General features: G+C 39.0%; 2 protein-coding genes and 1 pseudogene across 2 annotated transcripts; 1 reads left to right on the top strand and 2 right to left on the bottom strand.

The window, feature by feature from the left end:
- Window positions 1–4,022: 4,022 nt before the first annotated feature.
- LOC149217013 (uncharacterized) lies at window positions 4,023–6,262 on the bottom strand. The gene is made up of 2 exons (XM_089390109.1): window positions 5,514–6,262; window positions 4,023–5,115 (listed from the first exon to the last, which is right to left on the bottom strand). The coding sequence occupies exons 1-2, from the start codon at window positions 6,260–6,262 to the stop codon at window positions 4,023–4,025; spliced, it is 1,842 nt and encodes a 613-aa protein (XP_089246235.1).
- A 1,152-nt stretch (window positions 6,263–7,414) lies between these two features.
- Window positions 7,415–8,887, bottom strand: LOC149217012 (replication protein A 70 kDa DNA-binding subunit A-like). Its single transcript, XM_089390108.1, has 3 exons — window positions 8,567–8,887; window positions 7,861–8,206; window positions 7,415–7,680 (listed from the first exon to the last, which is right to left on the bottom strand). The coding sequence occupies exons 1-3, from the start codon at window positions 8,885–8,887 to the stop codon at window positions 7,415–7,417; spliced, it is 933 nt and encodes a 310-aa protein (XP_089246234.1).
- Window positions 8,888–9,189: 302 nt separating this feature from the next.
- Window positions 9,190–12,768, top strand: LOC149217011 (leucine-rich repeat receptor-like serine/threonine-protein kinase BAM1 pseudogene; annotated as a pseudogene).
- Window positions 12,769–13,038: the final 270 nt, after the last annotated feature.

Genomic DNA, 13,038 nt, shown 5'->3' with positions numbered 1-13,038 from the left:
TAATAAACTGCAATTTCCATGCAGGCCGTCTCAACAATACTCATTTCCAGATCGATTCACTGCTGACTCATTTTCTATGAAAACCCAAGACCAATAAATAGATAAGAAATTCTTATTTCACAATTTTGGTAAAAACAAATAACAACACTCTATGGTATTAATATGTATTATGTACACAGTACAATCACACATTTGTTCATTCCTTTCAACGGACAAGACACATTGCTATATGTAACATTATTGATAGAGATTTCAATGCTATGCGGTAGTCATAATTCATAGTACATACCCATCCAAATAGAGATAGAGATGGATTTAGGAGCTTCAATTTCATTTCTTGGAAGTTGGAAACATATTTTGAAAATTTAAATCCAGGAGCTTCAACTTCATATATTGGAATCATATTTTTAGTTGAAGAGCAAATAAGATACCGTAATTTGAGAGTAACCCACTAATGTTGAAATGGCCCTTACAGAGTTCATGTTCCATTCCCAAGGATAGAGTTCCGAACACATTACAAGGATCTATCAAACTGAACTTAATAAATATCATAAAGGTAACCTTAACATGACTTTCAGAGATCACTATCATTATAATTTTATATAGAAGGAAACCATTAACAATTTGAAATTGAAAACATCAATATTTGGAAATACAGAAGCCCTTACTTTCAACTCCCAAGAGGTTTTTTTAGAAAATTGTAAATAGCGATGGATAAGAGAAATTTGCAAAGGACAAATGAATCTGGAAAATACAAATTTGCAACTCCATGGGATACCTGGTTAACTATGTGGACGAGCCGAAGACAAAAAGAACCATGTGTGTCATGATTTCATACAATATCTTTCAACTTGGATAAAAAAACCAAAATATGGCTTCTTATCATTTGTAATCTTGACATTATTGGACATGGTAAATTGATATTGGAATTGGATTTTTGTCCATATCTGCAAATTTCTAAGCAATTGAGAGTTTTAGAATACAGATTAATAGCAGTGTGCAACCCATTGTGGGTGTCTAGAGCATCTTCCAAAGCTGAACATCCAAATGATATAAAACTCAAGTATGTGAATGTGACGAAAGGCTAAAATGCTGACATGTTTTTGTTGTTTAATGTAGAAGGAATCTTGCCATTTGGGCTCTAGAGCCCAACCTGCATTTAACCAACGAAAAACACAGAGCAGTGGACCATGTACTCGATTTTTTTTTGTTCATACCACAGAGAACTGTTCTATCAAGTACGCGAACCCCTGTTCTGGGGTATAATGCATTTAATGGAAAAACAACTCATCTCAACTACCTACTTAACCATTCAGAGAACAGAAAATGCACTGTGTTGTGGATGCCTTAAATTTAGTAGACCTTGGCCATACTATGTTATGAAGTATGGTTGTGCTGGCTATCAGATTGTTTTAGGATTGTGATTTTGGACACCAAGGTTTAGATTATTTCTTTATTATGGTGGCTGTAATGAATGAATTTATATTCCATTCATTCTTACTGCATTTGGATAAATGCCCTTACTACTTTTTCAATAGGTTGTTGTAAACATCGACCTATCTAAAGTGAGAAACGTTTTTCTATATAAAAAAAGTTGTTGGTTGATTCATAAAACCCAAAACAAAGAGCAGTGGACCACGTACTTGAATACTTTCTATTCATACAATAGAGAACAGTTCTATTAAGATATAACTAAACATGCCAGATATAACTAAACATATATACAATGAAAGTATTCGTTGGCCTCTAAACATATGTACAATAAAAGCATTCTATTATGTAGAGATGTAATTGAGAATGAGAAGCTAATCATATATGCATGATGGGCCATGGAATCGGCAACACTAGTTAGTGTTTATTGTGGTACCATATTGTGCGAGCTGTTCCTGCAATTGATGGCGCATTTGCCTGTGTGCATCCCTTTCATGGATGTGAATTGTTATCTTAAGTATTTTCCTTATTTTCTTTAACAACTTAATGGCTGGGCGCAAACGGTAAAGTGGCATTGATTGTTGTGGCAGACTCCTTGTCTGCATATCTTGTAACGTAAGTTCTTGTTGCTGAATTTCTTCGCAACACTCATACAACCTTCGTAGGTAGCATGTATTCATACATGTTGCCATCCAAAAAGGAAACATTGTAAGTGACAATGAATATGTTTGACGATTTTGTTTGAGTATTTAAAATAAATTAAACGATTCCAAATGAGTATAAAATCATATGAAACTAAATGTAATAGCAAGCAAATCTATGTGAAACTTCGTTATGTAGTGAGTGGTGTTTACCATGTGGGTAATTCTAGAAGACAGGTTGTACAATTGGCTAAAGTGTATTATCCTGAATAGATTTTGATGCAAGGAATGATTCCTCTTGCTGTCTATGCTTAAGATATGGATTCTTGTGCATTTGTGCAATGCGGGAGAATGCGAATGCTGGATTGATGTGTATGTCTACTAGTGACCGCACTCTTGAAATTGCAGTGAATGTTAGCCCTTGGCATTCTCTGGTGCCGATGTCCACTGTTGCTTTGTCTAATGTCATTCCTTGTGACTTGTGTATCATTAAAGCCCATGCCATTTGAAGTGGTATCTGACGGTGTGCACCCCTTGTGATGGGAGGAATGGGTACATATGTTGGGTGTGAAATGTCCCACGGTGTTCCTCTGTATTGTCGAAAGTCAACAACCACAAAGGATGGTAATGCTGGGGGCTTTGAGTCAATTGAATAAAATATTGAGATGACCTTCCCAAGCGCGCCATCGACAAGGCCTGCATGTACCCATAAGTTGCTGGTGAGCATAACTTTTTGTTCACTGCATAAGAGCACCTTTGCAGGTAGGTGCTCATCTTCTATTGTAGTAGGAGTTTTTGGCCTTTGTTGTTCCGCAGAGCAAAGTGCTATTGGGATGTTCAATTTTTTGAGCATTTTCTTATTATGCAAGACAACTGCGTTGTTTGCTGCGAATAGGTGCATGGACTCGTCGAATGTGCATTTCTCTTCATGTGTAAGAGATGATCTTGTTCTTGATATTAGATGTTGCCAATCTTCAAGTGTAGATATTCCATTCCTAAGATTTGCAAGTATTTGCCGGAAAGCAACCTGGGACGAGCTAGCTCCTTGTTGACGGAAAATGGTTGAAGGTGTTATGAATATGTTGAAGCTGCGCCAAAGTGCAATGCCACGCGATGTCCCAGCGTATAAAGGAATGTCTTTTACAGGTGGTAGTTGGCCTAAATCTCCGATAAGGATAATTGAGCGATTACCAAATGGTGTATTCCGATGAAGAGGGAACGCCTCTCTTAGACGATCGTCAATGCGAGAAAGCATTTTTGGACCAATAAAGCTCATTTCATCAATGAGGATGTATTCTACATGACAGAGTTGCTCTTGCAGGTGTAGGAGCGGTTGGCCTTCGAGAGGATGCATTTTCCGGATAGGGATATGAAGGGTAGAGTGAATTGTGAGGGCATTTATGTTGAAAGCTGCAACGCCGGTTGGTGCAAGTAACAATAAAGGGTTTTTGTTGGCTGGCGAGTTTTCCACAAATTCTTGGTGCAGACATTTAATCAAATGGGATTTTCCTGTGCCAGCTGTTCCTTGTACGATGATTTTGCGTGGGGATTTTGGCGAAGGGGTTTTGAAGTGTGAAAAAACAGTGGTGAAAGCTATGCTTTGGGTAGGGGATAATGTATGATCATGGGGAAGGTTGGAAAATGAATGATGTTGGTTTTGAATGGTTGAGCGGTTGAATTTAATGAAATTGATGGCAGTTTCTTGCAAGGGGGGAGGGACAGTATTTTGTGACCAATTGTGGTTGACATCGAAGTCGCGCTAGCCAATCACGTCGAGGTCATCAATTGCAATATTGTAACCTGGGTGTAGTTGAGAGAGGAATTTCCATTCATTCATCTGCATGGAATCAAGGGGGGTGTGTGGGGTAGGTTGATCTTTAGTAGGTGGGCTTTGTGGGTTTTCGGGTTCTCAATGGACATGCCATGGTGTATATGCACCCTTTTTTGTTCCTAGTGTGCAATAATTTCTGCATCAGTTGAACCGATATCAACAGGGAGTGTTCGGAATGGGAAATACAAGAGTAATTCACTCCAACAGAAGGTGGCATAAGGAGGATTAGTAGAGGAAGGAATGACATTGTAATGGGGCAAGACATGTAAAATCATTGGGGGGAATATGTGTTTCCAGTGGTTTCTTCTCTGCTGGGCAGAATATGACCACGAGCGAGCAGCTTCAAGGAGGGGCAGTGGTTCTAGTGAGGCAGGGGTATTCATATATGCAACGATAAAGTTTGGTGTCGAACCAGGATTTTCAGTATCTTGCGAAACACATTTGAAAACAACCCTGTTGACATTCAAAGAACGGAATGTACGGCTACAAAGAGAGAGAGGTAGCTTTTGTAACATATGGCATATTCCTTGTGCACCAATGTCTCTATCTGCAATGGTTTCTGTAAGGAGTTTTCGGAAGACACCACCAGTAGGTGCTTCTGGAAGAGCACTTTGTGATAGCCGCGATAGCATTTGACGGTAGCTCTCGGATCTTGTCTCCGCTTTTGTTGCATGCTTTGAAATATATTTCAATACAGCATGGCGAGAAAGGACTGGTTGGCAATCAACATTTTCTCTCCAAATAGAGAGTAGATCGGCATTGTGAATATTCAATCTTTCATCATTGTGAGTAGGGACGTAGGTTTTATGACCCTTACCATCAATGAAAAGTGAAGAAGTGGACTTCAATTCCCACGGTACTCCATATCGGCAGCTAAGCACATTGTCTTTCTTAGGAAGACAAGAAGATTCATGACACTTTGTATGACGTTGGACACAGTTGACGAGCTCTGTGTAGTCTTCAAACTGATTGGACGCGAATAATATTACTGCTATGTCAAGGAGAAACGGGTTATGAACTGCTGACTTGTGAAGCGGAATAGTTCGGTGTTCTGCCTGACGTGGATTCCAAGCACTTACGTAGTGGTCGAAATATTTCTGTGCATTAACAACTTCTAATGCATTGTCCCAATCAAGTGTGTCCATGTCTGGTGCATTTTGTAGCCAGAGGAAGCCATTAATGTGTGCAGATCCTCTATGTTGCCATTCGTATCTGAATATAACATGAAGGGTACATTTAGTTAATACATGTATATGCAATGTATAAAATTAATGTAGAGGGATATGGATATTAAATAATACCTGCACTAGTAGTCGGTTGCATGGAGGCCTTTTTGAAGGATTTCTTCAAGAAAAATTGTAAATCTACAATGCATATATTGGGCTGTTAGATGTGGGTTTTTAATTATGTTTTGGATTTTCCATTGGAAGGGGTTGACTGAAGTGGAAGCAACATTGGTGGGCATGATCGTGTGCAAGTCATGCCATTTAGTATCAGCTACATTGAGAGTGAAGAAGAATGTTGGGATTCCTATTTGAGTGATCATGTCAGTCAGCTCAGATTGGTGTTTGTTCCAGAAAGACCGTGTTCCTCGTAGAGCTGACCCAAACCTCATTATTTTCTCTGGAAATCTTGAATCCAGAGAGTCATGAAGACACTGGCGTAGGTCTGATACCATTGTTGGAAAGTTGTTCTCAATGTACTTCTTCACAAAAACATTGGCTGTTGCTTGGCTACGGTGGTGCATTAGAATGTTATAAAGATAGTAGCAGAATCTTGGGTGTTGGCCAAAGCGATTATCATGGTAGTGCAGCAAGTGTAAAGGATATTCATGCATTTCAACTTTTGTAAGTCTTGGTTGCATGATCATTGTGATGCCTGTAGGGAAGACTGTGGGGAATGCCATGGCAAGGAGGCCGATGGTGTTGTATTCATTTATAGCAGTTAAAGATATTGGAGGCCAATCGATAGAGCTTATTGAAATTGAATGGGTCGAGTGCAAATAGTTACAAATGTGGTCACGCTCAGTACATGAATTTGGGAGGACTGGAACGAAAGAAGAGGGTTGGATTTCTAATGGAGGTAGCATGACATCAAGACTATAAGTGGAATCAGTAGTGGTTTGATGGGGTTCAAAAGAGGAGGTGGTTACACTGTGGAGAAGAGAAGAAATGTCTGTAGGGAGATCTGGCAGCGTAGAAATTGCAGATGAATTCAATTGAACATCACGGTAGTAAGGGTCATATGTTATTTTGTATTCAAGGGCTGCAAGGACACGTGATTTGCAAACGTAGAATTCGTAAGCCTTTTCAGATGGATTTTGCCTTTTCACAATGAGGATGTCTAAGTCAGAGAGCATTCGGGGTAAGTATTTGGCAATACTGGTGATATCTTGAGGGAAGCTAATTGTATGGCCACTATATTTGTATTGACCACCACGGGAATGAGTGACTTGTAGAATGGGGTTGACACGTGCGATGAGCATTTCTTCAACTTGTATTAATTGGTGAAGGACATAGGGTTGTTCTCCAGGGTCCATGTTTAGTTCAGAAAAACGATTGGTAGATTTAGATGATGCACAAAGACAACAAGAGAGTCTACCATGGAAGAGCTTTGTTTTCATTCCTGGGTATGCTTCCTTGCATGTTGTGCAAACATGTAAGGTAGAAAGTCCATCAATCCTTTCTCGAAAGAGACGGTGTTCTTCGTTAAGGGGAGGGTTATATTGGATATGATGAACGTGTGGTGGGTTGGTTTGTATAGGTGGGAGAGCATTTGAGGTGGGAAGGGATGTAGAGGAAGTAGTAGGGTTGTTGTGGTGTTCATAAAGTAGTCGATGTCGTGCATTTATTCGATCCTTTTTTTGTGCATAAAGAATACACCGCCGCTTGTTTTTGGCCACAATTTGATTGTTTGGTGGCATATCTAAACAAGTACAAGTAATAGTTGTTATTTTTCATAAACAAGTAGTGCATGTTTGGTATCTCATTTTATTGGGTGCACATCAATTGTGAAATTAAAACATTATATTTTGAACATAGATTTAATTTTTTTTTATTTCAACATCGGTGAAGGTAGGTAGATTAGGTAGAAGGGAAAACATGCAATTAGGAATGCTATGAAATCGTATGTTATTTCAGCATCTATCATTGAGAGGAGAGAAACAAGATTAAAAATATTTCGTTCTCTTCTTCTTCATTTTTTTTTTTGTTTGACATGTTTGAGCAATAAAATGAATAGCTTAGCGAGCAAGGGATCAATGTATAGCATGTAGAAAACGAATGAGAAACATATGTAGTGAATCTTTACAAATGTTGATATCTATATTATGTAAAATGTAAATGGAAAACATACATATGTTGGAATGACTGGAAGAGAGTATTTGCACTGAAAACTACAGGTTTCATCATAATAACATGGGTGTGTAATTTACAAAGATGAGACAATTAGTTGTGTGGAAATGTTTGTTTATGTACAAACAAGCGTGGTAGATGAAGCCGTAAGAAAAAGTTCAAAGGCGTCGAACAATAGGTCGTTTTGAAGCGGGAATTGCTTGAATGTCAGTGAGTGCTTCCTTGCATGCAGAGGCATATTGAATTTCTTCTAAATTGATCAGTATTGGTTGCAAGCGTTGAACACCGTTGAAGTAATCTATTTTAATGGAAAGTGTTAGCTGGAAGCGGTGCCCTGAAATCCAGCCACAAATTTCCTGTAGATCAGTTGGTTCGATAGAAAGTAGGAACAGACCTTTTGCCGTGATGCCCATGAGCTCGTTACCTGCATCATTGAAAACTGTGACGTTCTGTAGATTCCCGGTGTGGTCATGTAGCTCAATTTTAAGTTTGTAATGGTAGTCACATTCTGGGAAGTCACCGTTACATTTTGTACAATGCCAAAGATTGTTAGAATGCTCCACAACCTTCTTCATGCATTGTTTTCCATTGAAATCTAGTGGACATGCTAGAAAGTAGAATTCGTCCATATGAAGAGCAGTAATTGTTGCTCGAACTGGAACCCAGATTGCTTTATCAGAGGGCTGTATGCCAGCAATTTCATGAAACGTCTTTCGTGGCAGGGCACGTTTCGAAGCAACACCATAGTTTCTACTCAAAGATGGAGAAGAAGAGCTATAGCCGGTTTCAGGGAACCATGCATGTAATTGGTGAGTTTCTTGAACTTGTGGATTTATTGTGAGAGTGCTCGTTGGTATCGTCCCTATTGTGGTGCCATTAAATTCAGACACGCGGCCTCCTTTGATTGCAAGAATTGGTGGGTTGTCGAAAGAGTAGAATTCAGAAAGATTCTGTCCTATATAGTCACAGTGGTCTCCCCATAATGTTACATCAATGCTAAAACCCGACTTGTCCTTTAGTATGAGTGTTTTCCTTAATTTTTCACTTCCATCTTTTCATCGAATTGTTGATGCAGGTGACGTGGAGGTAACAACACCAATGACATCCACATTTGTATTTGGAGTTGCACTTTTTACTTCAGCAATAGTCTTGAAGTGAAAGCTCTGGTAAGGAAACGTTGGATCATCTGTAGGACATGGATTGATAGTGGAAGCAACAAACAAGTAAATCTCCCATTTGTTCTTGAGGTGGTTGTAGTTTGGATTTGCTTCTCTCACTGTGCCATTTGAGACAATGTATAGTTGCCCAACCTGAATTAGATTGTAAAGAGATTCGGCCAGTTCAGCAAATGCAGAAAGGTGGATCTCTTCCTTATCACGGTTGATAAGGTCAAATCCGAAAACTTTTCCTGAGCCTCGCACATTGTTGTACGCCTTCAATGATGTCTTCGCAGATGCCCTACCTTGGATTGACCAATATTTTCGGTAAGGGTTGAGTGCCGTGAATGGAATTGTTGTAGTTGTTGCCGTAGTTGGTGGAGTAACTACAGAGGGCAAGGTATCTTCAGCTGACAAAGAGCTAAATTGGGCTGAACCCGCCTGTGCATGTTGCAGCGTCGATGTGTCCTTCATCAATGCTGTTGAGTGCTTCACAACTTCAAGCTCAATGACTCGGATGGACCTTATGTAAACAAGTAAGAAATGAATTAATAAAGATTCCATTTTCTTTCTTTTGATGTAAAAAACGTCTAGGCGGGAAAAAGTAAAAGAGGGTGATTTCAAATGGTGGGCCTTACGAGGAGTTTTGGAGCACTATGCAAGCTGCTTTTTTAAGCAGAATTATTGAGCCAATTTGGATGTCTCTAGAGACAACTTGTGGGCCATATGCGGATGGTAGCAAAGTCTTATGTTGATGTGTTCCATCAGATAGAGTAATGTGGAAGTGCGAGGATGTTGTTTTCAATGAGGTAACGGAACCAGCATCGATTATCTGAAGTAGTGGTTGAATCTCGGTGCAACCATTTAGCAATAGAGGAATGGCATTCGGTGTCAAGGTTGTCTCCATAATAGAACAAGAGGTTTCTTTTTCCCGTGATAGGATTACCTGCAATTCATCAATTTCACCACAATACAAAATTCTAGTCAAAGAAGATGTGACATGAATATGGAATCTAATCTAAGAAGGCTAACTGTTGATGGTGAAACAATAATAAGGGCAAAACCTACACAGGGAGGAGAATAACCTCTCATATTAACCACCCAAGGTAGTCCATGTTAACAAAATGCTTGTTATTTGATTCAGGGACAAGCTACATATTGTTCAAATTCAGAAGCACCTCAAGCGGCTCAAAGATGCTTATAGTCTTACAGTACCGTCAAAACATCAATGAAATAGGAACATTTCCCAGCCAATCCTAATACTGATCCTACACATTAAGAGATGTGGTTCAATCGAGGCATTTGCCATGTATTTCGCTCACTTAATTTACCCTTTGCAAACCCTTCTAAAAGGTTGACTGGACTCCATATGGCTTTGTAATAATTTATGATTTATTAAGTATTATGTGAACAAGGCACAATTTTTTTTTCTTTAATATGCTATCTTCAGGTGTACTCACTGTGCTTGTGCATTTCTGCACATTTTAGGGATATTGAATAGCAGCCATTGCATATAGTGAACATGCTATTCAAACACCATGTATAGCTATTGAATCTGAAAGTTCACACATTCCTTCAGTCCAGGCATATAGAAGAACTATCTGGGGCCAAGCTCATGTTTGTAATAAGAGCTATCTGGGTCCTCCCTCTTGTCAGAAACAAGACCCTGAAAACAGTGGCCAGACCATAACAACAATCAGATTCCATCAGTCACACAACAGTGGCCAGATTGCGGACTATCATGGGCAGTTTCTATTTATTTACAACCTGACCAACCCATCTAAATGCAACGATCTGGAAAAGAGGAGTAATTCAATTCCCATTTTCTTTTTGTACAAAGTTAAAAAGAGGGAAATGGAGTATGATGTGAAAGGGGAAAGAATGTGGGCAGTTTCAATATAATTTTAGCCTTACCAACCCATGTAATTTCATGACCTGAAAGGAAGGGCTTTGAATGACCTCACCTCCTACCTATCCTTAGGTGTGGACAATCAAAAGTTGCTCTAAAAATGTGTGCTCACACCATGTTTTGTCTACTGGTATTGTTAGTATGTCAGTTTCTTACGCACCACACATGCAGAATTCAGAGTAGAATGACATATGTTGAAGAGAAATAGGGAGGAGCCTCAACCCAATAAATAGATAGATCATGAGAACTTGCCCCTACTACGGACTGTGTTCTCCTTGGAAACCAATAGATGTTGATGTTGGAGACATGTTCACCACAGGAAATTAGGGGTGAGTGCTTAACAATAGGGCTGACACAACAGGTGTTACAGTCCCTGCCTTCCAAATTTCAGAGGTAAAATCTGTATGTTGACACTTTACCATATTCACTTTAGGGAGGCTGGCATCATATACCTATTTTGAACCCAATCATGAACTCCATGGGTAGCAGTCATACGCCAATGGTGTTGCACATGGCTTACCCAACATGGGATAATATTGGCATTAGCATGGGATGAGTTGACCTAGTAATAAATTTAGGTACAATTCGGTAGCAATGATGAGTTAAACGTTAATTATGTACATGTTAGTAATGCAGTGGATTTGATCCTAGCTAGGCAACCATCATCATTATACCTGTTCTAGCTGTGTGTGTATGTATATATAATGCTGGTTGGGTGAAGCTACATATTTATTAGAATCCATTATGTTTCCACAAGGTTCTGCTATATACTTGCATGCTGGAAACCATGCCTGAAGTAATGTTGGGCTGCATTTTTACAACTAATTATGCAGAGCTTGACTTCCGTGGATTTCTAATCAGGCAGACCAGCTGAAAATGACTGACTGTAATTTTGTTTTGAATGATGAATAGAATTCCCACTGCTTATTTACAATAAAGAAAAAAAATAAGGCATAACTTCAAATATCCAAAACAGAAATTCCCAAGGAAGTCTCCAAAACAAATTTTAAAAGCTTCAAAATCAAAATAAAGCAGCTAAAGCCAGACATAGATACATGAAAGACGACATGACCTAAAATGACATAAACACGAGGATACAAATTTTCTGGATTACAAAATAGGCCATGAAATTTCTGAGTAGCGCAAAATAGAAATAAATAAATCCGAAAAAACCACTTACAGTTTGCAACAAAAGCAATATGGAGAATAGAGACTCTAAATGAGAATATTCACATTGAAAATAGAAATTCCCAAGGAAGTCTCAAAAAAAAAATTAAAAAATTCAAAAGCAAAATAAAGCAGCTAAAGCCAGACACAAATACATGAAAGACGACATGACCTAAAATGACATAAACACGAGGATACAAATTTTCTGGATTACAAAATAGGCCATGAAATTTTTGAGTAGCACAAAATAGAAATAAATAAATCCGAAAAAAACACTTATAGTTTGCAACAAAAGCAATATGGAGAATAGAGACTCTAAATGAGAATATTCACATTGTGTTACAAGATATGGTAAAACATTTCTGAATCGAAGCCTTAAATAGAATTCCCTGGAATGCCATTTTTCAAGCAATAAAAAGAAAAGGGAGACAACAGATTATTGATATATGCCAAAATCCTATCTCATATATACCAGCAATTAAGGGCATCACTTAGTAGCCACAAAGTTGAAAGTGTTTATAAGGGATAACACCAAAACTGTCAACATCGCTAGTACCAGAGTGGGAACCCTGGATTGTGTGGGCTGTATCTGGGACCTTGCACAGTTCAGCCCAATTCGCCGCATGCTCATGTTAAGGGTTCTTTGATTTCTTCCACTGTAAAGCTAGTTCTGGTCATAGGTTTTCTATTATTTTCACTGGTTTTTGCCTCTGCTGCCATCATCAAAGCCAGGGCTTTGAAGAAAAGCAATGCTTCAAGATTCTGGAAGCTAACAACATTCCAGAGGCTGGGCTTCACCTGTGAAGATGTCTTTGAGTGTTTGAAAGAGGAAAATATTATTGGAAAGGGAGGAGCAGGGGTTGTGTACAAGGGTTCAATGCGGAGCGGTGAGGAATTTGCTGTGAAGGGGTTGCCTGGGATTGGAAGAGGGTCTTCTCACGACCATGGTTTTGCTGTAGAGATTCAGACTTTGGGCAAGATTCGACATCGCCATATAGTGAGACTGTTGGGGTTTTGCTCAAATCAAGAAATCAATCTGCTTGTTTACGAGTACATGCCAAACGGAAGCCTGGGAGAGTTACTGCATGGGAAGAAAGGTGGGCATTTACAATGGGCTACCAGATACAAGATTGTTGTTGAGAGAGCTAAAGGCCTCTGCTATTTACACCATGACTGCAGCCCGATTATAATACACCATGATGTAAAGTCCAACAACATTCTCTTGGATTCCAATTTTGAGGCCCATGTAGCCGATTTCGGCCTTGCAAAGTTTTTGTAGGATTCTGGGGCTTTGGAATGTATGTATTCCATTGCAGGTTCCTATGGTTCCTATGGTTGCATTGCTCCAGGTAAAAAATCAAGCTTATCTCCTTGCCTTTAATATTATTTCAATGTGAAATTTCCATGCCCTCTATTTCTCTGAAGAGAATCAATTAGATGAAGGTTGTTGATGGATCGAATGCTTATATGTAAGTTCTCATACAATATTTTTCTTGTGTTATTTTTTCAGAATATGCATACACGCTGAAAGTGGATGAAAAGAGAGACG

The sequence above is a fragment of the Pinus tabuliformis genome, chromosome 1_1 (assembly GCF_031772625.1).
Source record: "Pinus tabuliformis cultivar Carrire ecotype Pingquan chromosome 1_1, CPIR1, whole genome shotgun sequence".
NCBI lineage: Eukaryota > Viridiplantae > Streptophyta > Pinopsida > Pinales > Pinaceae > Pinus > Pinus tabuliformis.
This window is presented reverse-complemented; position numbering and strand designations above follow the sequence as displayed.